General features: G+C 47.1%; 1 protein-coding gene across 5 annotated transcripts in view; it reads right to left on the bottom strand.

Moving 5' to 3' along the window:
• SLC4A4 (solute carrier family 4 member 4) overlaps positions 1–24,812 on the bottom strand; it is a 355,256-nt gene that overhangs the window by 187,402 nt on the left and 143,042 nt on the right. For all 5 annotated transcript variants that reach the window (XM_081020705.1, XM_081020707.1, XM_081020706.1 and 2 more), the window contains 8 exons: positions 24,661–24,794; positions 22,904–23,175; positions 17,097–17,167; positions 13,109–13,297; positions 12,107–12,220; positions 10,391–10,552; positions 5,497–5,675; positions 5,165–5,237 (listed from right to left, as the gene is read on the bottom strand). In XM_081020705.1, the coding sequence (XP_080876831.1) occupies positions 5,165–5,237; positions 5,497–5,675; positions 10,391–10,552; positions 12,107–12,220; positions 13,109–13,297; positions 17,097–17,167; positions 22,904–23,175; positions 24,661–24,794 (1,194 nt within the window). The remainder of the gene's footprint in view (positions 1–5,164; positions 5,238–5,496; positions 5,676–10,390; positions 10,553–12,106; positions 12,221–13,108; positions 13,298–17,096; positions 17,168–22,903; positions 23,176–24,660; positions 24,795–24,812) is intronic.

Raw genomic sequence — 24,812 nt, 5'->3', positions numbered from 1 at the left:
TAAGTCTCCTTCAGGGATATACAGTGCCCCTTTGTAATACAAAGCTCCATTTCTTTCCTCGAAACCCCCTGGTTCCTCTCCCTCACCCCTAAGACCTCTGAGCTTATTCTGGGCGTATTCATCATTCTCTGTTTCCTCTACCAGTTCTCTTTGTCCCACCAATGCCGCCCCACACACCCAGCGGTCCTCTGGAATGACATGTCTCTCTTCGGGTGCTCCCTCCCCCTCCAAATATTCAGGTTTGCGTGAGAGAGCGTCCGCCCTAATGTTCTCTGGGCCTGGCACGTAACAAATCTCAAAGTTAAATTTGGAGAACTCCTGGGCCCATCTCACTTGCCGTTGGTTGAGCACTCGTGCCGTCCTCCAATACTCTAGGTTCTTGTGGTCAGTGCACACTTGCACCTTATGTTGTGCGCCAATTAGCAGGTGCCTCCATCTCCGGAACGCCTCATGAATGGCTAGTAGTTCTCGGTCATACACCGTGTAGTTCCTCTCGGATTTGTTCAGCTTTCGCGAAAAAAAGGCACACGGTCTCCACTCTGACTCCTCCTTCCCTGGCTGCAGAAGCACCGCCCCAATAGCTCTGTCTGATGCGTCAGTTTCCACTCTCATCGGTTTTTGTAAATCCACATGCAGGAGTTGTTGTTCCGAGGCGAAGGCCCTTTTTAGTTCCTCAAATGCTCGCTCCGCCTCCTCAGTCCAAACGAACTTCTTCTTACTGCTGAGACAGTCCGTAATGGGCGCCGTCAGGTGGGCAAAGTTTCGGATGAACTTACGATAGAAGTTCCCAAATCCTAGGAACCTCTGCACATCCTTCCTTGTTTTGGGTGTTTTCCATTCCAGCACCGCCTGGACCTTGCCGGGATCCATGGCCAATCCCTTGTCTGACAGGCGATACCCCAGGAATTCCACCTCCTTGGTATGAAACTGACACTTCTCCAGTTTCACCCACAGCTGGTTGGCTTGCAGCCTGCTCAACACTTCTCTGACGTCTCTCACATGCTGCTCCTCATTCTCAGAATACACCAACACGTCGTCTAAGAAGGCCACACAATTCTTGTAAAGCAAAGGCCCCAGGACGTGGTTCATAAACGATTGAAAGCACGCGGAGCCTCCTTGTAGGCCGAAGGGCATAACTAAATATTCAAATGCCCCCAAAGGGGTGAACATGGTGGTTTTCCATTCATCCCCCTTCCTTATTCGTATCAGGTTGTACGCCCCCCTTAGGTCCAGTTTAGTAAAAATCTTTCCCTTCCTGACCCTTGTCAAAATGTCGTCAATCCTGGGCATAGGGAAAGCCACTGGTTCTGACACTGCATTTAAGGCCCTGAAGTCACACACAAGCCTCGGCTTGTTCGTGTTTTTTTTATCCACAAAAAACACTGGGCTGCCCCCCACCGCCCTGGACTCTCTGATGAACCCTCTCTTCAGGTTCTTGTCAATGAACTCTCTTAGCTCCTCCCAAGGTGGCCACATTAAACGCTATCAGTTCGGTGTGCCTTGCCACCTTCATTATCATTGGGACGGTCTGCAAGCTGACTTCTCCTCCCAACAGCTCCCTGCCATCGATCGTGGTCACCTGCAGGGGGTTGCTTAAAGGGATCGTCTGTATCTGGTGTTCAGCTGCAAACTCTTTGCTCATGAAATTGCAGGAGCTGCCTGAGTCCAACAGCGCCTTTATCTTTAGAGGGTGTCCGTTTGGCAGCTCTAGCGCCACTTCTATCACTAGGGCGGGTTTAGGAGGTTCTGGCGTGGGCACTTTCACTGCTCTTTGGCCTGGCTGCTGTGCCCCGACGGTGGCAGCCAGGCGTTGGCTTTTACTTGCTTCGGTATTTCTTCCTCTCTTCCCTCCACAGCTCCTACCATCCCTTGCCATTCCTTCCTCTGGGGGCAGACTCTGGCAAAGTGACCTGGCTGTTGGCAGAGATAGCATTTCCGGGCGCCTTTTCCCTCCTTCTTTCCCCCCTCACTGGGCTTTGAAACTGCGCGCGCGCGCGCTGTTCCGATTTCCATCGGCTCTGCCGGCGGGAAAGTTGGCTCTGGAATGTCTGGAATGCGGAACTCCTTCCAACGTTCCCCCTTCCCTTCCCGCCTCTCCAATGCTCTCGCCTCCTGGCGCGCTCCTATGGTCAGCGCTGATTTGGTCAGCTGGTCCATAGACTCCGCCCTGGGCGCCCGGGAAAGTTCATCTTTCACAGCCGAAGAAAGCCCTTCTTCAAAGAGCATTTGAATGGGTTCCGCCGATAGATCCCACCCCAATTTATGGATCAACATGGTGAACTCAGTCCAGTACTCACGGACAGATCGGCTCCCCTGTTTGCAAGCCATTAACTGTCTGCGGACCACTCCCTGTTCAATATCGCTGGAAAACATCAGATCCATGGCGCGAAAGAACTTCATCGTGTCCTTTAGGACGTCACTATTCGCTGCCATCAGGGGTCTAACCCAGTCTCTCGCCCCCTTTTCAAGATGCCCAATCACGAAAGCCACTCGTGATTCCTCGTCAGGGAATTCATCAAACTGCAGATTGAGGGCATATTGCATCTCTGTCCGAAAGCCATGATAGTCTTTGGGCTCCCCCCCAAACTTCTGCACCAATCCTGGTACCTTTCTGACGAGCTGGGTGTCTTTCCCCTTTTTGTCTGCATCCTGAGCCCTCCTCTCCTCAAGCCTCGCCGTCTGCAGCGCTAGCTGGACCTCCAACACCCGGTACCTTTCTTCCAGGCTTGGACCCGCTCCAGCTCCTGCTTCTCCGGTTCCGGCTGGGTTGCTCATGATGCCTTCTCCTGCACAAGCTGCTCACGAAGACTGTCGGAATGCTGTGATGGGACGATGAGCTGCTTGTGTGTAAAATCCTAGTCCTGCTGCTGTATGGGACGATGAGCTGCTTGTGTGTAAAATCCTAGTCCCTCAGAGTTTGGTCAAGTTTGCAAACCTCTGTCTGTAACGGAGCCCCTTAAACATGGCTCCGTCAGTCGCTGGCAGATTCCGACAGTGGTTGCTTTCGGAATCGCTTCCAACATAAAAGCTCCTTAACGGAAACACGTCTTCTGGACTCTCTGCGTGACAGTTTCCGGCGAGGAGTGGGTGTCCCTACAGGAGGTCCTGAAACCTCCCCACTGTTTTCGCTGGAAGTGTCTCTGAGCCATCCCTCCAGCTCCCTTTCCCTCAGCTCAGCTCCTCTCCCCCTACTGGTTCCCTCTTCAGCTGCTGAGTCTCTCCCAACCTGTGTGAGCCCTTTCACTTCCCTTCCTTCCGATGGCAGTTCCCTGACACGAGTCAAGCCATTTGTTCAGCTGGTGGGTCACAGCCTAACTTAAGGTGACCTGCAGCAGCAATTTTGCTACTCTATCATTGTTTTGGGGCTCAGTTTCATAATTTCAATTGTTCTAATTGTATTTTTGTTGTTGTTGTTACCTGCCACGAGCCGTTTGGCTATGAGCACAAAATAATAAATAGTGATATGAGCCTGCAAAGCGGAAAGAAATAAAACAAAACAAAAAAACGCCATGCCCAGATTTGAAACATATAACCCTTGCAAATTCGGGGAAATTGCATTTCAGCACCACCAAGTTAAACCACGAAGGATGGAACTGCATGTTATGAGCAGCCCAGGGCTGCTACCCAAACCAGGAGCCTGCTGTCCACGCCAAGTTCCTCCCTCTATGTCAGGGGTCAGCAACCTTTTTCAGCCGTGGGCCGGTCCACTGTCCCTCAGACCATGTGGTGGGCCGGACTATATTTTGAAAAAAATATACGCACGAATTCCTATGCCCCACAAATAACACAGAGATGCATTTTAAATAAAAGGACACATTCTACTCATGTAAAAACACGCTGATTCCCAGACCATCTGCGAGCTGGATTGAGAAGGCGTTTGGGCCGCATCCGGCCCCTGGGCCTTAGGTTGCCTACCCCTGCTCTATGTTGTATGCAGTACTATAACCCTCACATCCTAGAATCATAGAATGGGGGGGGGGGGGGAGAGATTTTTTCTATATGCAAGTACAGCAGCTAGAATACTGATTACTGCTAGGTGGAAGGCACAAACTATCCCCACAAAGGAGGAATGGATTTGTAAACTAAATGAATATTTAATTTTGGCAAAATTAACTGCTATAAGAAGAAATCAGTCAAATCAAAAAATTTAAAAAAGGTGTGGAAATGTGTTGATGAATATACGGCAAAATATTGCTCAAAAAAAAAGATATGCTGATATGCCTAGATTGAAATGTGAAGTACTGGATGGAAGAAAAATTAGTAAGGAAAGATAATAAGAACATATAGATGATTTGAGAAGACTATAGAATGCGAAGATTATTGTAAATTGTATAATGTGGAGGAAATCGAGTGGGGGGCGGAGGGAAGTGGGAGGAGGGAGAAAAGAATAATATGATGGATTGAGGAAATATCAGTGTAAATGTATGGGGGGATGGGGAAGAAATGGTGTTGGCTTTGGTAGATTTGTAATGTAATATGTGTAAATAAATAAATAAATAAATAAGGTGGGGGTGGAAAGGAACATGAGGGTCATCTAGTGCAGCCCCCTGCGATGAAGGAATCTTTTGCCCAATGTGGGGTTCAAACCCATGACCCTGTGATTAAGAGCCTCATGCTCTACTGACTGAGCTATCCACAGTGGCCAACCAGATGGTTCTACTACGGGTTTCCCTTGATGTGGAACAAGGGTGGAGACCTGCATAACATGACATAGCATGAGGACAAGGAGGGATAATTTGCAAAACATTATGGGCTGGGCAGTGCTATTTTTGGTGACAGGCTTGTTCTTCACAAGACATGTAGTTCCACCATCCTGGTAGGGGTTTTCCAAGTGAAAGGTACATCGTGCTTTTCAAATTTAGGGAGGCACGTTCCCTGCAAGTGTTGTGGCAACTCTTCAATAGTTTGCCAAAAACACTTTTGCCCTAAAATGTTCTTGCCTGCCCTCTGTATGACTTTGCTCCCGAGAAACATTATTACTCTACAAAGGCAATGACGTTTTGAAATTCTTCTTTTACAGTAATTTATTACAGCTCCTTAAATGTGTTAGAAAAACCCTTCCACCTGTTTATGGCAGACTTAGTAGCTTTCTCAAAACAGACACACATAGCTCAGCGTTGGGTGGAGGGTGAAGCAGAGGCAAAAATGTTGAGCAATCATTTACCTTCAGAATGGGAGCCATGAAGACTGAAATGCCCGTCAGAATGAACACAATCACTCCAGTCACTCTCTGCTCCCTGGAATAAAAGCCAGCAATTATCAGACCAGTTCCTATTAGGAGTTTTTCACCGTCATCCAAAGATCGCGAATTGCCACGAAGAAATATTATATACACAACTGACTGGAGGGCCTTTTATCTCTTCATTTCTTTGGGCTGCACTACTGAGCTAGGTTTCCTCCTACTCTCTGCGTAAGACTCAGATTATGGGCCCTGCTCCCTGAAGAGTGCCACTCTTCTCCAGTTGCCCAATGTCAGGGCCGGCCCTGCTGGCATACCTGACTCCCAGGAACTTGGGTTGCTCCCCAGGTGCAGACGTCTCTGTCTCCATCTTCAAGCTGTCAATGTGCGCGATGGAGATGACCGTAGCAGCAACGTACCAGGGAAGGCCCATGAAGGAACATATAATCATCAACACAGCGACCAAGAACAGATCCAGATGATAGCCAGCACCTTTCTGCAAAGAGGAAAGAAGAGGAACAGTGGTAGGGTGCTTGCTGCATGTGATGGGAAGCCATGCTGGAAGAAGCACAGAATCATTACAGGATCAACCTTGACCCTGTTTGCTAACTTAATTATCTTTGAAATGGCTGGATGAGGTCTCCAGAAATGGCTCTATGCAGTGGAGAAGCACATGCAAACAAGGAAAGGGGCTTATTTTTTATTTGAAAAGTTGCAAGAAAAGGTTCCTGGGCAGGCAGGGCATAATTTAAGGTTCCTGGTGGAGGACAGCCCAGGTATGTTTAGTTTAGAGAAGAGGAAATTAAAGGAGAGACAAGACAACTGTCTTCAAATATTTGAAGGGGTGCCATGCCTGAAGGGATGGAGCAAAATTGTTCTGTTGCTGCAGAATCAATGGGTGGAAATCACAGGGAATCAGATTTTAGCTTAACTTTAGGAGAGGCATCTTAGGGGTAAGAGATGTTTGACAATAGAACAGACGGTGTTGGACTCTCCTTTGCTGGTGGTATTTAAGCAGAGCCAGAGCTGAGCATGCTGTAGGGTTATCCTTTACTGCAGATCTGCACTGAGTTTTGCTCCAGAGAAAGGCAAGTGCTCAACACAGCCCACCACCTGATATCTCAGTGCAAACAGAAAGCAACCTATGGAAAGCAATCATTGTTTATGGCCCGGTCAAATTGGATTGTAACCCACGTATATGGTAATGTTTTGCCTCAAGATCCACCTTTAGCTAAATCCATATCTCATCTTACCCACCCACCAGTTTAGATGCGTAACAGTTGTCAAGACTGCACAATGGCTGGCTCGCTGAAGGAACCTAAAAGCCAGGGTTGTGAAACTGTGTTTTTTTGGTAAGGCAAATATTATAGGTGTGACTCACTCAGCTGCAAAAACACAAGGAACTCGGAACCTATTAAACAAATTACAGAGCACACCTGATTCCCACAGAGGAGGTAAACACTGAGGTGGTACTTGGGTCCAGGCTGTGCATTTCAAACTGCAGGCAGGGGCTCACGTGGCTGAATGGGAAAGGGCAGGGATCTCTACACAGAGAAAACTAGCATGACAAAGAGAAGACCAGATCTGAACTCTTCCTTCTGATGGAACTGGTCTTTCATATACAGTCATACCTCGGGTTGAAGTAGCTTCGGGATGAGTATTTTCAGGTTGTGCGCCACGGCAACTCAGAAGTAACGGAGCGCATTACTTCTGGGTTTTGCCGCTTGCGCATGCGCAGACGGTCAAAATGACGTCGCGCGCATGCGCGGAAGCCGCGAATAGCGACCCACGGATGCGGGTTGCGTTCGCTTCAGGATGCGAACGGAGCTCGGGAACAGATCCTGTTCGCATCCAGACGTACCACTGTAGAGGGGACTTTGGGGGCAGTATGGAGCATCACAAGGGCCTCCACCCACAGTCTGAAAAAGAGTTTGTATTTGATATCCCGCTTTATCACTACCCGAAGGTGTCTCAAAGCGGCTAACATGCTCCTTTCCCTTCTTCCCCCACAACAAACACTCTGTGAGGTGAGTGGGGCTGAGAGACTTCAAAGAAGTGTGACTAGCCCAAGGTCACCCAGCAGCTGCATGTGGAGGAGCAGGGAAGCGAACCCGGTTCACCAGATTACGGGTCTACTGCTCTTAACCACTACACCACACTGGCTATTGTATGAAGTACAATATAGCCCATAAATGAAGATCTGCCATCTCAGTGACAATTGGGTCCTTGTTTATCTTTCAGCAAATCCTCCCCTCTTGACTGCATCCTCTTCCTTGTTACTGATATGCACTTTAACAGGAAGCTATTTCTGCCAAGGCGAGTAGCCCTGGTGTGTGGTGAACTGAACACTAATTGGAGCCTGGGAACAGACTCCTGGCCTCTTCTGCCGAAACCCCTGAGGAGCAACCAATCCTGAATTCTGTGGGTTTGTTTGTTCTTCCACAACTGGCAGAGAGTAGTAGGTTCTGTTCTCCCCATTGCCTCCCCACACGTCACATGAGCCTTATAAATCCAGCATCCACGGAGTGGGAGATGAGCCTCGCTAAGAGATGCCGTTATTATCATTTACATAACACCATTAGCGCACATGGCAACCATTAGGCTCTTTGGCCTGAGAAATCTAAATCTAAATTCTGACACAAGGAGAAGTGGGGGGAGAGAAAATGAAGGTTAACAGGATGAATGTGCACAAACGCAGTGGGCTTCAGCCTTGTTTCAATTCCTGGTGATGACTAAGGAACAAAGCTCCATTAACTACGGAGCTTTTCATAGAATCACAGAACTGTAGAGTTGGAAGGGTTCCTAAGGGTCATCTAGCCCAACCCACAGCAATGCAGGAAGCTCAGCCAGATTCAGCTGGGGTCTGAATGGGACGAAGGATAGAGGCAAGAAGCGGTACCACACAGGTGTTTTAAGAATTTTGGGCGTTAAGAATGGGTGCAGCAAAGAATGGGTGTGATCCAGTGTTCCCCAAACTGGTGCCTCCAATGTGTTTTGGACTACAGTTCCCATCATCCCTGACTGCTGGCTGGGGCTGATGGGAACTGTAGTCCAAAGAAGCCAGACGGTACTAGATTGTGGGTGGCTTGCATAATCATTTGGCAGAACGGAAGCTCTATGCGCAGCTGGCAGCATATGAATTGGAGTTACAAAGGCTGTTGAGAGTCTGATTTAAAAATGTGCTCAACTATAATCAAGATATAAGGAAAAGGGGGAATGAATATGATGCCACGGATGGGAACTCCGAGGCCCAAGGTGGCTAACAACCCATTGAAATCAAGCCCTCCTAGCCACTAATAATATGGCCTACTATATGAGCTTGGACAAATGGGGCTCATCCACCTGGGAAGAGAAACCCATCTAGGAAAAGGGAAACTCTGATCCTAAACCTCCACTGCCATGCGGGATATCTTTGGGAGAAGAAAAGGCTAAGGAATAACTCCTACACAAATGCAGAATGGAGTCCCTAAGACGGTTGGATGATGCCTTGTATGCCTCCTTCCGGCAACTCCTGCAGCCAAGCTGGTGCCAAATGTCTTACTCTGCTTTCCTCTGGACCACAAGAGGGGGGTCTTGTCATCTGGGCAGCCCAGGACCTCCACACACACTGCCCAAGCTTGTACCCAGGGCTAATGCAGCGGTTTGACTTCACCTCCAGAGGCACACCCCACGCTGCCCAAATGTTCATTTTGCTTTGGCCAAGTTGAGATGACAAACATTTTTGTTGCCCAGAGTTGTCCCTATGGTCCTAAATAGCAAAACAGCAGCAGCAGCAGGAGAATAATAGTATCCAGAGCCTTTCTGAGCGCAATACACAGCATGGCACACAACCATGTGGCGGAAACAGAAAGATCCATCTGCTGCACCCCCACAGGAACTCAATGCTCTTGCTGAATATGTGTGTGTGTGTGTGTGTGTGTGTGTGTGTGTGTGCGTGTGTGGGGGGGGGGTTCAGGTTTAATTCCAGCTACTCACCTCACATTTGGGCATGCAGAATTCGAAGGAAACTGCACATAGCTCCCATTATTACCCTCCTTGCAATTGTAAAACAGTGCTATGGAAAGTTTGACAGCTGTTCAAATCCTCCTTTGGTTGCTGCTACAGAAGGTGAAGTAACTACCTCTGGGAGGGGGTACATGACGAACTTTGCTAGCAACCTACAGAGACTGGTGCCCTTCTTCTGCAGCAGATGTGGGACCAGGTCCTATCTAAGCAAGAATCAGCCTCGGCAGAGGTTTGAATAAGAGCCTCCACCCAGCTATATGCAGATGGAAGAAAAATAGTACGCAGACACCGGTATGAGGTAAACAAGGAGTAAATGTTCATTGAGAAAGAAACCAAGACCGGTGGAATCCAAAAACATACTTCCTGGGCAGCATTTCCTGACCTAAAGCCAAAACAAAGGCCATCTTTATTTCTTTAGAAAACATTTTCAACTCCTCTTCTCCGGCGCAAACTAGATATGACAAAAGAAACCGTGTTTGTTTAATTACAAGTTTGCTCCATTCACGTATAAAGCGCCCACGGGGGTGGGATCTGAAATTCATATCAAAAGGGGTTCACAAGTGCAGATAGCTGAATCCTATGACACCTTATTAGTCTATTGCCCCAGGCATTTTTATCCTAGCCCAGTTCACTTCTGGTATCTGAGCTGAGCAGAGACAGAGAAACTTTTTGTTCAACAGAAAAAAACCCAACCCTTTTTTACCTATAGCCTGGGTTACCAAAACTACATAATGGTAAGACTAGCGTGAGGTGTATTGAACTAGGCCAGTGTTTCCCAAACTTGGGTCTCCAGCTGCTGTTGGACTACAACTCCCATCATCCCCATCTAGCAGAGATGATGGGAACTGTAGTCCAAAAGCAGGTAGAGGCTCAAGTTTGGGAAACGCTGTACAAGGCCTTCCTGGTGTTGTTGGATTCCAGGTCCCATTAGCTCCAGCCAGCATGGTCAATGGTCAGAGAGGATGTAAACTGAACTCCAGTCCAGCAACCACTAGAGATACACAACTCTCCCACCCCTGACCTTAAGTACAGCTACGAAGTGACCCTGAAGACCACATTGGAAGTTGTTGTTTTTTTGCCAAAACATTTGAAGACATCCCTCTGAAACCTTGGAAGGTTAGAAAGTTACCCACCCTAACTTCACTGGTGAGATTCTTATAATTATACCCATGAGTTCCTGGATTCATCCCTGTTCCAGGCACCAACCTTGAGTTTGTGTTCTTTCCGGTTGACAATAACAGCTGTGATCTGCTGGTCCATGAAGATAAGGATGGTCACCAGCAATGCAGGGATGGCTGCTGCCAGATACACCCACCAGGGATTCTCGCCAAATGGCGGGATGATCCAGCCTCTGTGGGGGCTTGTTGGCTTCGGGGAAAAGGAGATGAAGACGAATATTAGAGAGACATAGCAAAAAACGTATCTGGACCAAATGAACACTTTGCTAGATCACTGGAACACCAAGTTCTTAGAGAAGAATGCAGGACCTTCAGGGACCATAACAAAAAAAAATAAATCCCAACCAGCAGGGGCGTATTCTCACTTCTTGGTGGCACCTTATTAATTTGCAAAATGTTCCGAGCTGCCAGCGTTAATGCTTGGCAAAGAGCATAAAATCAACAACAGAATTACATCCATAGAGCAAATATAAAACCAACCACCCATCAGTAGTTCAGTAATACATGAACGGAACACCTTGGCGAACAGATGAGTTTTAAGAAGGCACCTGCCAATACTGAAGGTCTGATGTTCCTTGGGGGCATATTCCAAAGGATAGGTGCCACCAAACTAAAGGCCCTTGTCTTAGAGGACATAAAATGGACCTTGGGAGAATAAGGAGCCACAAAGTGTCTCTCCAAAGTATTGACGTGACCAGGCAGGATAGTCAAGTGTTATAACCCGGCCCCATGTTGTTCAGAGCTTTAGTTCAAGAACTTAACCTTGGCTTGGCAGTATATTGGGAGTGAGTGCAATTCTTGCAGCCTTCAACAGCCTTGCTGCAGGCTCAGAGAAGAGGGCAGAAAGAGCCAACAGGGTTGGCGAGGGAAGCTCAGAAACCCACAAAGCAGAAAATAGTGGCAGCACTGGCTGCTCTCAGGGACGCTTCATACACTCCTGTAGTGTAGTAGCCAGTTTCATGTAGCTGTAATGCCTGCCAGAGGGAACCAGGTGGGAGAGTCAGGTCATGGTAGCTTCCCACATTAGTGCTGTATATTAGGGTTGCCATATTTCAGTAAGTGCAAATCTGGACACAAAAGTTATTTTATTTTGGCCAAAGCTGTTGAGCGTTTTCGGCAAAATCGCCCCCAAAAGACGTTTTTGAGCTATTTTTTTAAAAAAGAAAAACAACACTGGTCAGTGAGAAAGAGGAGGATTGGTTTGAGAAGATATTGAATCATTTGGGTAGGTTTGAACAATTTGAGGCAGTTAAAATGTTAAAAGTTCAATAAACCTTGTGGAGGGAGGAGTGTTAATGTATATAGAAGTGTACATATGGTTGATTTGAATATGTTATTATTGAATATTATTGAATAGGTATATTATTGAATAGGTATACCCAATGTATCAGCCGCCTGGGGGGTTTCACTGTTTGTGTTTTGGTGGTTGGCAAAAAATAAAGTATTTTTTAAAAGAAAAAAAGAAAAACAACAATGCCAACATGGGTTGCCATATGTCCGGATTTTGCCAACTTCCAACTGGATACTGCTTCCGACAGGAGTATTCTGGGTATGTCCAGGAAATTCCAGACGTATGGCAACCATATGACGTGCCCATCCCACGCAGTACCCGGGTGCATTACATTACATCATGGGGGCAGTGGAGAAGCAGCATCCACAACACAAAAGGACGTGTTCGCTATGTCAACACATAACAGTTTCTTGCCTTCTTTTATGGGAGCTGAGGATGGATTGATTGACTTACCTTGAATTCGCTTGGCACAAGGAGTTTCGGTGTGTCCACACCTACCAGAGCATCAATTCCACAGAAAATGAAGATGGAAAGGATGATGGCGAAGTCGCTGATCAACTTCCTTGCCTGGAAAAAACACAGGTGTTGATTGCGGTGGTTGTTTATGTATTATGTGTATTATGTATTATATTCTGTTGTTATTCTTATTTGAACTTCCTAGTTGCTTGTTACACACACACACACACACACAAAAGATCTCCAAGCAACTTACAACATATTTAAAAGCATTGGCTTAAGTAAAAAATACATCGCAATAGTAACACACTTACGCAAAATAGATGTAATTCATTCAAAATATGCATAGCAATCTCCTGCCCGGCAACACACATAATAACAGTAGCAGAAAGGTGCATTAGCACAACTAACAGCAGGCAACATCATCATAGTCCGTGTAACTGCTCTTCATCCCATAGGGTCAAAGGGGCAGTGCACAGAATAACCAGTCAAAACACAAAGCTCTAACCCAAAATATGGACATTAAAATTATTTTAAAAATTAAAACGATAAAATAACATTCAGTAGGAAGACATTCCATCCTTAGTTAAAAAGTAGTACCAGGCTACTGTGAACAACTATTTCATTTTACTTCGGCTGCCACTTAAATAAGGCACTGCCCAGTGAGTGTTTGATGGACACAGAAGGAAAAAGCAAAGAAGCACACAATGAAATCAGTGTTCAGAAAAATGCTTCTGGAGAATACCATCAGCTGGTTCTCCAGTAACCAATGGACCAGAGAGGCAGGTGAAAGGAATGCTGACAATGACAGAACCCTTTGCAAATATATTCCCTGACCTCTGGACTGGATCCTTGGCTCTGATGATCTGGATTCCCTGACCTCTGGACTGTCTTATGTGGATTCTGCTCTCAGGCAAGTGTTCCTTGCAGACTCCTAGCCCCTGCTCACTCAGCAATGAGACTTGGACGGGGCTATGACAGACATGCCAAGATACTTACGGTGGTTGGGAAATAACGGCTGGTCTTGAACTTCTTCAGGGCCATCGAGCAGGTATAGGTGCCCAAGAAGAGCATGCAGGACATGAGTGTGATGTCGGGAACGTATTTGCAATTGTTGCCGAAGAGGACTCCCCCGTATTTCAAGCACTCCTTCTTTCCCAGAGATGACCAATCGATTGTGCCATTGTGCTGCAAACCAACAACAGAGATGGCATCTGTTAACTAATTAAGAGAAGCTTACTCTCCTGGTATGCCCCACGGAGGACCTTAAGGTCCATAAATAGCAACACCCTAGAGGTCCCGGGCCCTAAGAAAGTTAGATTAGCCAACCAGAGCCAGGGCCTTTTCAAAAGTGGTTCCGGCCTGGTGGAACGCTCTGCCTCATGAGACCAGGGCCCTGCAGGATCAGAGTTGTTCCGCCTGGCCTTTGGCTTGGAATCAACTTGATTCCCTCCCCCTCTTTCTTTTTTCCTTTCTCCTCCTGTGAAGAGGCTGCATCTTAATGTTTTAATGTTGTATTTTAATCTTGTTTTTAAGTTGTATTTTAATCAACTTGTTTTTATTATTGGTTGTTAGCCGCCCTGAGCCCGGTCTTGGTCGGGGAGGGCAGGGTATAAATAAAAATTATTATTATTATTATTATTATTATTATTATTATTATTATTATTATTATTACAGCAATCCACCGTTGCTTTCTCAATCCACAAAAGGCATGTTGCAAAGCTGGGTGAAATTCAAATAAGCCCCCAGATGAGGATGAGACCCCCCCCCCCAAGGTGCTAAATTGCAAAGGTGCTAAGTTTTCTGCAGTGCTGACAGCGAGGACAACAGCAATCCAGGGAAGACCAGTGGCCACTGGGAGACCAACAGCAGGCAAAGCCAGAATCAATGATAGAATGGACCAATTCTGGTTTTGCTTCCATCCTCCTCCCTGCTGCATTCTACAATGAAAACACTGGGACCACCTTGAAATGATACTAAGTAAGGAGGTAGAGCTTGGTGGAATAGCCTCCCCTGGAGTAATCTGTCACGCAGGAGTTTTGGCTGTGTGAACCAAAACTTTATTTTGCCTTGGGGTACATCAATTTGAGAAGCTGAGCACAACACAGTAAGATCTCACCAGTAAGTGGGCACGGGCAGCATCTTTAGGTTTGCCATCGTCTTTTGCTTTTGGAAACAGCCTGGGTCCTCTAAACCCTTTCAGGAAAATAACACAGGACCTAGAATGATTTAGCCAAAAGCAAAAGCTCCTGCCGACAGCTTTTGTCTAATCTTAATACCGCAGTAAGGGAAGGAGGATTCGCTGAGATCTTTGTTTTTGCTTCACCTTCCTTCCCAACCCTCCACATTTGTCCCATTGTGTTCCTCTGTGCCACTTTTGAAGATTGCCATCTAGCACTCGTGATCTTCCTTCAATCTATATTCAGAAGTGCTACACCGGAGGCATGCGGTCCTCTTCAGGCTATTTCTTTTATCACCCAGTTTTCAGAACAGGATTCCTTTTGTTCAAGCCCCAAAATCTCACTGTGAAGGCAGATTTCGCTGCCAAGAAACCTTAGGGAGGATGGCCCTCCCTAGCGCTGCGGAGTGGAAAATAAAATAGAATCCAGAGACCACGGTGGTGCAAGAGGCAATGTAAACTTGTCGAGAGAGGACTTGGCAGGCTCTTTTGATCCACTGGTGTCAGCAAAATCATGACTCGACTCTACTGCAGCCTCGGAAAATGTCTAAGGAAGTCTTGCTCCGGTTCAGAGAGCCTCTCAATGCTCTCGTTGACTTTGGCAAGTGAAAACTGTCACCAAAGAAGCAGGCCACAACTCAGTGCAGGGACGGAGAGCTTGCAGCCTTCCAGACCCTGCCAGACTACAATTCCCTATAATATAGGTTTGTTGTTGTTGTTTTGTTAGACTGCAATTCCCATCATCCCTGACTATTTGCCTTGCTGGCCGGGGCTGATGGGTGATGGACTCCAACAACATCTGGAGGGCCACAGATTCCCCACCTCTATTTTATATAATGTTTGTGATATACAGTACACGTAACTGAAATGCACGCATATTCTCTCCCTATCTACATACTTCTTCCCTTTCCTCTTTTCTCAGTGGCGTCAAATTTAAGACAGTAAGCCCCATGGGGCAGAGACTTCTCTTTTTGGGGCTCTGTAAAAGACTAGACACCAATGGCACGGTATAAATATTGATGCCATCTACGTATAAAGTGTGCCGCTGCAAAATCAGCAAAAGAAAAGAGCCCTGCCTCAACGAGCTTGCAACCTACTTTTTTGCAAGGGAGGGAATGCAAGAGAAAGGAGAGGCAATGATTAACAAGGAGAGAGAGAGGAAGGAGGAAGGACCAAGAGGAGGGTAGTGAGAGTCAGGAGCAAGGGGGTGGGGAGGAAGATGCCAAAGCGAAGAACAAGAAAAGCTGACCCTAGCAAGCCAGGCTAGAGGAGGCGGCGGGGGATGAGAAGGCGGAAGCTATTTTGGCAGCCGATGCACAGGGGGACTGATGGGACATGCCATTTCCTATGCAAACACAAGAAGCACCTTGAGGCTATGGCACTTTGTCACAGTACATTGTAATGCTCAGCAGTTTCCTCCTCTTTTTCTGGCTGCCTTGCAGAATTTCTAACAGGATGCCTTTCCCATTCTTAATAGCCACTTACAACAGGCCAAGGATGCTGTACGGTTCCCCTTGCGAGGGTGAGTTATGTGCAGGCAAGGGTGCATGGCCCCGGTTAAGGCATGTATCTCACATGCCCAGCATCGTTTCACAGACCACAGGACAGACACAAGCAGAGGGCTTGTCGTCACTGCACATTGCTCCTCCCAGAAGCAGTCCTCCTTGGCCACTGCCTTGTCTCCCTCCACCCAGGCTCCCTCTATCACTTCCCCCTCATCCCCATATGTACAGGGTCATGCTATCATTAGGGGCAGCTGGAAGGGAATGGCAGCACTGTGATCCTGGGGCCCCTGCCAGCCAAGTTACAGTGCTTACCCCGAAGGGAGAGGTGGAGCAGAGGTCAGCAAGCGCAGATGAGAGCCAATCGCCAGTCTTGCCACTGAGCCCACACAGCACTGATCCGCCTGATACTTTGACCTTCCTGGTAAGCACAGTGATGTGACTCATGCGCAGCTGGGCACATGGCCCCCGCAACTGCCCACCAGCCTTCACTCTGTCTCCCATTTGCTGCCATAGGAGTCAGTGTTGCACAGAGGTTAGAGACCTGGGAGACTTCAGTTTAGATCAGGCATGGGCAAACTCGCCCCTGCAAATGTTTGGGGACTACAACTCCCATCATCCCTAGCTAACAAGACCAGTGGTCAGGGATGATGGGAATTGTAGTCCCAAAAAACATCTGGAGGGCCGAGTTTGCCCATGCCTGGTTTAGATCCCCACTCAGCCCATACGCTCAGCAGGCGGCTTTGAGTCAGTCACTGTCTCTCAGCCGGACCTACCTCACAGGGTCGTTGTGAGGGCAAAATAAAGAGGGGAAGAAGTCTGCATGCCACTTTGAGCTCTTTGGGGGCGGGGTGTGGAAATAAAGGCTAATAATAATAATAATAATAGTGCCCATGCTGAAACACTCCCCATCTGAAATCCCACCAAGAAATCACCATGCTGTTGATTTTAAACACCAGGTGGTGTTTCATTTACACATGAAAAGGGGAAAGAGTTCGGGCAAAATTTGGCATTTTTAATTCCTTCTGAAATCAAAAGAACTTGTTCATGACTAAATGATTTAAGCACACACCGTTTCCCTCCAACTCTATCAGTTTGTTCCTTTATGTTATGAATCTGGGCACAGGGGGAAAAATTAAAGCTATAACCCTCTACCCACTTACCTGGCAACAAATGTCACTGAATTCCAAGAGATTAAAAATAAAAGGTTCAAAAGAGTGGCGAAGCACTGAAGTGTAACAGATAATGTAACTTGCACAGAACACAGAAACGTCAAGTGTCCGTTTTCCTCATTAGCTCAGCTTACCATCTCAGTAGAGTTACTTGCAGGCCAATAAGATGGGGTTGTGGCTGTCACATTAAATGCAGAAGAATTAACTGCAAAAGACAAAAGAGAGCAGAACGCAGCATTTTGAAAGAAGCACTTTAAATGTTGTGGGAAACAAGTTGCAATTAAAAGGAAACTCACAGCCCCTTCGCCTATCTAAAAATAACATCCAGTTAAGACTCGCAATCCTTTTACGCTTCAACCTATAAACAGCCCAAAGAGCGATTCTGAATTACTCCAAAGACATAGAAAAGCTTCAAAAAGTAGACAACACTTCACTCCAAAACCTGCATCGCTCATCATTTGCTTTCTACTCAATATAGACACACACAAAAACCCACCCCATAATTGCCCTGGATTATTTCGGTGCCTGCATGACTAGAGATTGGAACCCTTATCAGTATTCCATTGCAAAATCATCATTAATAAATCCTCATGTTATCCAGGAGATCAAAGTGCATTACAAGATCAGAACTTTCAACTCTTTGCCATTTTATTCCTTCATTATATAGGGATAATAGTTTGAGTGCTAAAATGGTTGTGCTTGCAGTTAAGGTGTGTTGAAGAAGATTCAGCATTTCCCTTCTGGGTGGGTGGGTGTGGGTGGCAGGTGTGGAGGGGGAGAGATCCTCCAACCTGTCAGGATTTCAGAAAAGACTGAAACATGCCTGCAGAGTACATTAAAAGAATGATACAGTCATACCTCGGGTTAAAGTAGCTCCGGGATGAATATTTTCAGGTTGCGCTCTGCGGTGACCCGGAAGTAACAGAGTGCGTTACTTCCGGGTTTTGCCGCTCACGCATGCACAGATGCTCAAAATGACGTCACGCACATGCACGGAAGCAGCAAATCGTGACCCACGCACACGCAGACACGGGTTGCATTCGCTTCAGGATGCGAATGGGGCTCCGGAACGGATCCCCTTCGCATCCAAAGGTACCACTGTACTTAAAGCAACCACAAACAGTAGTTTGCATCCCTTCAATATATTTGTACGCTGTCGGAAAAATCACTGGCGATTTTTGTCTTTCAGACCACAGTGTCATAGAACCATCAAGTCATAGAATTTTAGAGTTGGAAGCGACCCCAAGGGGTCATCGAGTCCAACAGGAATCTCAGCTAAAACATCCATGACAGATGGCCATCCAACTTCTGCTTCAAAACCTCCAAAGAAGGAAATTCTGCCACCTCTCGAGGGAGCCCATTGCACTGTCGAACAACTCACTGTCAAGAAAGCTCTTCCTGGTGTTGAGTCGGAATCTCCTTTCTTGTAACCTGAAGCCATCGGTTCAAGTCCTCCCCTCCAGAACAGGAGAAAACAAGCCTGTTCCTTTTTCCACGTGACAGCCCTTGAGACACTGAAGGTGGCTATCATATCTCCTTTCAAGGCATCAGTTTTACACTGTAGCATTTGAGAGGTTTTGGTATGCTGTTTCCGAAAAGGATCGTGGGGATGGGGGCTTGGGTTATTGGGTTGTCGCTTTTAATGTTGATTGTGTATTTTGTGGTTTTGTATTTTGATTTTATTCTGTGAACTGTCCTGAGACCTCCGGATTTAGGGCAGTACAGTGGTACCTTGGGTTACAGACGCTTCAGGTTACAGACTCTGCTAACCCAGAAATAGTACCTCGGGTTAAGAACTTTGCTTCAGGATGAGAACAGAAATCGTGTGCCAGCAGTGCAGCGGCAGCGGGGGGCCCCATTAGCTAAAGTGGTACCTCAGGTTAAGAACAGTTTCAGGTTAAGAACAGACCTCCGGAACGAATTGAGTTCTTAACCCGAGGTACCACTGTATATAAATGTAACAAATAATAATAACGGGCTTATCAGGCAAGCTTTATTAGGCCAGTCCTTTGGGGCCCAGAGAGATGAATATGGTGGCAGGTGGGTGCCAGGAACATAGAACGTGACCTTATGCCAAAGTCAGACCACAGCTCTATCTAGTTCAGTATTGGTGACTCTGAATGACAGGCGCTCTCCAGGTTATCAGAAGGGGGACACTCCTAGCTCTTCATGGGGATGCTGGGGTTTGAATCTGGGATCTTTCGCATGCAGACTTCTACCACCAAGCTACAGCCCTTCTCAACATGTTCTCAACAGTTCCCATGCAGGAGAAATAGAAGCCGTACAGATCTGGTGAACAGTGGCCAGTCTACACGCCAGCTTCCTCGACAGAAGGTGAGGGGTTGTTCCCTTTCGCCGGCATCAGGACCAAGGTAGGCGACCCTCTGCCATGACCGCAGCGAAGCCCAGCACTTCACAAAACCAGGTTGTGATGCTCAGCATTGGAAGTAAAGGTCTAGATCAGGGACCAGCAAACTTTTTCAGCAAGGGGCCAGTCCACTGTCCCTCAGAGCTTCGGGGGGGGGGGGGGCAAGACTATATTTTGGGGAAAAAATTCCTATGCCCCACATATAACCCAGAGATGCATTTTAAATAAAAGGACACATTCTACTCATGTAAAAACATGCTGATTCCTGGACCGTCTGCGGGCCGGATTTAGAAAGCAATTGGGCCTTAGTTTGCCTCCCCCTGGTCTAGATAAAGGTGGACCCTGCCTCATTCCTGCAGCATCACCAGATTTCACTGGGGGGGGGGGACACAGTCAATGCTTGAATGGAAAACTGCAGTTACTTTAAATAGCACCACAAAGCCTGCACAACCTCAGCCTCACAAGCACAGCTCTCCCAGTGTTAATACACACTGGAAACAAATCGAGCCTTTTTTTCCCTTTCCTCCTTACGCTGTTAACGAATTTTATACAAACATCCTTCATTTTCTTTAAAACCGTGTCCATCCCTAGGGAAAGTCAACAATAAATGCGCGTGAGATCAGACGAAGAAAGAGACTTGCAGACTTGCTTTGTTGTGCTTACTTTCCAATTTCTTTCCTTCCACTACCCCGAACTACTTTGCTGCAGTACTGGCTGAAAACCAGCAGGAGATGCAGTAAGCCAATAATCAAATCTAGCTCCTGAGCCTAAGCAAAGGAGGAGGGATCTTCTCCCACCGCTTATTTCATTCATCAAATGGAATATGAGTGCAGGCACATGTATGCAAAGGGATTTCAATAGCTGGTTTCCAAAAAGGGCTGCTGTAGGAGTGTGGCTTAACTTAATTTAAGCTGTTCACACATTATTAAGCACCTAGTATAGAATTCAAAGAATTAACTGTGGAATGATGAGCAGTAAATGCTGCCAACTTAACCGGAAGAAACTACACCAGCCAATTCCACCTGGTTTTCTAGATCTTGGAGTGCCTGTTCCAGAGAACAAGTATGTTCCGCAGTAAAGCACATTCCTTACATCCTCCCTGGAAAGGACAAAACTGGCAAAGCCATGCGTGGCACCTCAAAGACTAAAGGATTTATTGCAACATACCCTTTCATTGGTGATAAATCCCATTCATCAGATGCAAAAAAAAAGCAAGATACGGTCATTTTTTTTGCTGCTGCTGCTGCAGGGGATGAAAATGAAAATGTCTCCTACAGCCTTTATAGACCTGACTGGGGTAAAAGCCAGAACAGGGACACATGATCACTACTGCTATTTTAAAAAGGGTTTTAGGAGACCTGTGACACCCTAAAGACTGGCCAATTTATTTGAGGTAGGGAGAACCCGTCGCCCATCAGGTTCCAATCGGCCCCAGCCAGCATGGCCAACTAGGGAGGCACGATGGGAGTTGTAGTTCAGCAAATTCCACTTTTCCAATGCGCGGCAAGAAGTGTTCTCTTTGCCCTGTATCTCCCAACATTTAGCTTCATTTGCTCATTTACTTGGTGCATTTGTACCCCACCTTTCCTAAAAGGAGACCAAGGCAGAATACTCTGTGGTCCTTTTCCCTGTTTTGTACTTGCAACAACCCTGGGATGTAGGCTAGGCTGAGAGACAGTGGCTGGCCCCAAGGTCATACAGTGAGCTTCATGGCTGAAGCTGGATTTGAACTAGGGTCTCCCCCCTACTCTACTCTAACTACTACACTGTGCTGCCTCCCATTATAAATCTAGGATCACAGGGAAGCACTTCTAGACAAGAGCATCTACCTGCCTGCCTTCCAGCAGCCTTGAGGTCCAGCACCTCTCATATTAAGCACTCTGGCTTCATATTTAATGCATAATGCCTGAAATGAATCCAGGCACAGGCCACCTGGCGTACGACAGGTAGGATGCAGAACGGATCATGTTCCTGTTTGGCAAGCATGCTGAATGCTCAAGTTTGCTTTGCTCAGTGCCAAACGTCTGACTCACTGCTGTCTCAACGCTGGACATACCTCGCTACTGACGAAAGTTGACTGCCACATATCGTGCACTACTCAACTCGAGCTCTTTGTACTCCTGTTTCTACCACCAAGGCAAGATTTAATTTTAGTGTCCGAGGACATCAGACCTGGGGCGGGTGGGAGGGATTGGAGGTGGTGAGCCACTTTGTGGAAAAGGAGGATGGAGATGTTTTAATAAATTATTAGTCTTCTGGCTCTCTTGTTTCTCATACAAAGGATGCAATGCAAGGAAATCATCTCTCTAGGAGCAAATTTTCTTTTTTTATCTAGAAGTGGGTAAAAAGCACCTTGCACAAAAAAGAATGAATCCCTATTAGTTAGTTATCATGTTGGCTCCGCTAACTGGAATTAAATGGGTAATGGATAAAAAGTTTCATATGGAACCTCTATGCCCGTCAACCCTAACCTGGTAACCTCTAGATCTTTTCATACCTCGTGCTGCCTTCCGAAAGCTGGATAAGCAAGGCAGGGTCCTAGAGCCCTCCCATAGCTGGGAAAGCACTATCTAGGCTTTGGCAAGGAAGCCGGAAGACTCTTGCAGCCTGTCAAGAGCCCATGTGCCTCTTTTCCAAAGCCCAGGGCCTCGCTTATGTGGCTCTGACAAGGAAGCACAAGAGCTGGGAGGAGCATCAAATGTTGCCAAAGGCTGCCAAAAAAGGCCTCGAGAGCCACTTGAGAGCCAGTGTGGTGTAGTGGTTAAGAGCGGTAGACTCGTAATCTGGTGAACCGGGTTCGCTTCCCTGTTCCTCCACATGCTGGGTGACCTTGGGCTAGTCACACTTCTTTGAAGTCTCTCAGCCCCACTCACCTCACAGAGTGTTTGTTGTTGGGGAGGAAGGGAAAGGAGATTGTTAGCCGCTTTGAGACTCCTTAGGGTAGTGATAAAGCGGGATATCAAATCCAAACTCCTCTTCTTCTCTTCTTATCTAGATGTTTCAGACTACAACCCCCCCTTAAGGAAATCAGCCCTGAGCACTAACTGGAAGGAAATTCTTAAGGAAATCAGCCCTGAGTGCTCACTGGAAGGACAGATCCTAAAGCTGAGGCCCCAATACTTTGGCCACCTGATGAGAAGAGAAGACTCCCTGGAAAAGACCCTGATGTTGGGAAAGATGGAGGGCACAAGGAGAAGGGAATGACAGACGAGATGGTTGGACGGTGTTCTCGAAGCTACCAGCATGAGTTTGACCAAACTGTGGGAGGCAGTGGAAGACAGGAGTGCCTGGTATGCTCTGATCCATGGGGTCATGAAGAGTCGGACACGACTAAACAACAACAACAACAATCCCCCCTTCATCCAAACTAGCATGGGCCATTGTCAAGGTTGCTGTGAGTATCTGAAAGGCACCAACCTAAGGAAGCATGCTGTGCGTGTTGGGCTGACAATATGGAAGGCCAATACAGGTAGGGAAAGTTGCAAGTTTGATTAGTCTGTCGGAGTGCTGAAAACCCCACCACGACACAAGCGAGTGTACTTGCAGGTTGCTGGCAAGAAGCCTCCCTCTTACCTGGGTCTGGCGGCATGCAAGTGCAGGAGTAAAGGGTAATCTGGTTCACTTTAAATTTGGAGTTGATGGGGTAGTAGTCTGCCAATTTGATCATCTTCTTGAAAGCGTCATAGATGAAGATGAAGCTGATGAGGGAGGAGAAGCCCTCTTCCGTGAACCGGGTGAAATACTGGACCAAGAAGCTGGCGTCAGTGGCAACCAGGATAAGACACAGGAAGGCGGACCACAAACCGATCCAGAGGCGGAACTCCAGATAATGCAGGTCATTGTCTCTGCAAACAGAGAGATAAGTAAAAACAAGGGACAAGGGGGCTACATGAAAGGAACACAGTATTCCAAAAGAAAGTGCATTCGGAAAAGCTACGTCAAGGCAAAGCGTGGGAAAGGGAATCAGATTGTGGAAGCAAGGTTCAGTTGGAAGGTTTGTTCTCATTCTTCTACTTAGGGGGCAAAGAGGTGGGCATGACATTGAAGCCCCATCTCCCTAAACTCTGGATAACACGCTTGATTTTGCCCCTACACATGTCTTCAACATCAGCTTTTCAGCAGGTGGTGCCTACTATATTTCAAGCCTACTTCCCACAGCTATGAGGGCCAGAAACATCTTTAAATAGTGGAAGAGTGAGAATGCAAGATGCTGCATTTGATGCATTAAACTCCATTGTTTTGCAGAACAACGGCAGGAATGCGCAAAGCTGCAATGGCGATTATTCTTCCACAGAGTTAGGAATGAGGTGGGGAAATATGATGCCTGAAAGGGAAGGAACCATGAGCTCCTGTACTATGCATGCAGAAGGTCCTGAGTTCAAATCTTCAACATCTCCACTGAGGGTTTTATGAAGCAGGTGCCTCCCCACTTGAAGAGCCACTGCAACCAGAACAGACAATTCTGGGCTAGATCAGGGCTTGCGAACTTTTTTCAGCTTTTTTCCCCTCTGAGCAACCTTCTTTTCCCCATGGTGGGCAGGTAAAGGTAAAGGAATCCCTGATCGTTAGGTCCAGTCGTGACAGACTCTGGGGTTGCGGCGCTCATCTCACTTTACTGGCCGAGGGAGCCGGCGTACAGCTTCTGGGTCATGTGGCCAGCATGACTAAGCTGCTTCTGGAAAACCAGAGCAGCGCACGGAAATGCCGTTTACCTTCCCGCCGGAGCGGTACCTATTTATCTACCTGCACTTTGACGGGCTTTCGAACTGCTAGGTTGGCAGGAGCAGGGACTGAGCAACAGGAGCTCACCCCATTGCAGGGATTCGAACCGCCGACCTTCTGATCGGCAAACCCTAGGTTCTGTGATAAAATTGGATGGAGCAACAAATATGAATGTTAACTTTGCTGCAATTGGGACTCGACAACTTTGCTGATAGACTGCAGATCACTCAGAGATCTACCATCAGATCCTGAACTATTTTCTGTCCTGCTTGCAGTACTGGTGTTAAATGCGTGGCCAACTTGAAAATAGCAATTCCTTTGTGGAAGGGGACTTTGGTTTCCAACAAAGATTTCCTTGGTGGAGAAGGAACCAGACAGGAATGCACAGCAGAAACTTGCATTTCCTTGTGTGATAATCTAGAAATAGCTGCGACAGGAAGTGTGATGATGAAAGTTCTCTTGCCCCTCTGTGTTTCATAACTCTACCGTGTTGCAAAATACCTACAGCAACTTGCACCAGGAAACATTCACATTACAAGCACAGTAGATCCAGGGCATTCTGTTGCAAGCAGCAGCTGCCCGCCATCGCCACCTTCTCTCTTACTTACTTGCTGAAGTTAAACAGAAGCCTTTCGAAGACCAAGACAGGCCCAGTACTGCTCAGAATAGTGAGTGGTTGGCCAGCGAAAAGGCAAAAGAGAGCTCCTGTCACTGCGGTACCCAGAAAGCTTTCCAACACGCCCTAGAACCAGAAGAACGA

This window comes from Podarcis pityusensis (assembly GCF_964106645.2).
Source record: "Podarcis pityusensis genome assembly, chromosome: 9".
In the NCBI taxonomy this organism is placed as follows: domain Eukaryota; kingdom Metazoa; phylum Chordata; class Lepidosauria; order Squamata; family Lacertidae; genus Podarcis; species Podarcis pityusensis.
Note: the sequence above shows the minus strand (reverse complement) of the source record. Positions and strands in the feature narration are given on the sequence as shown.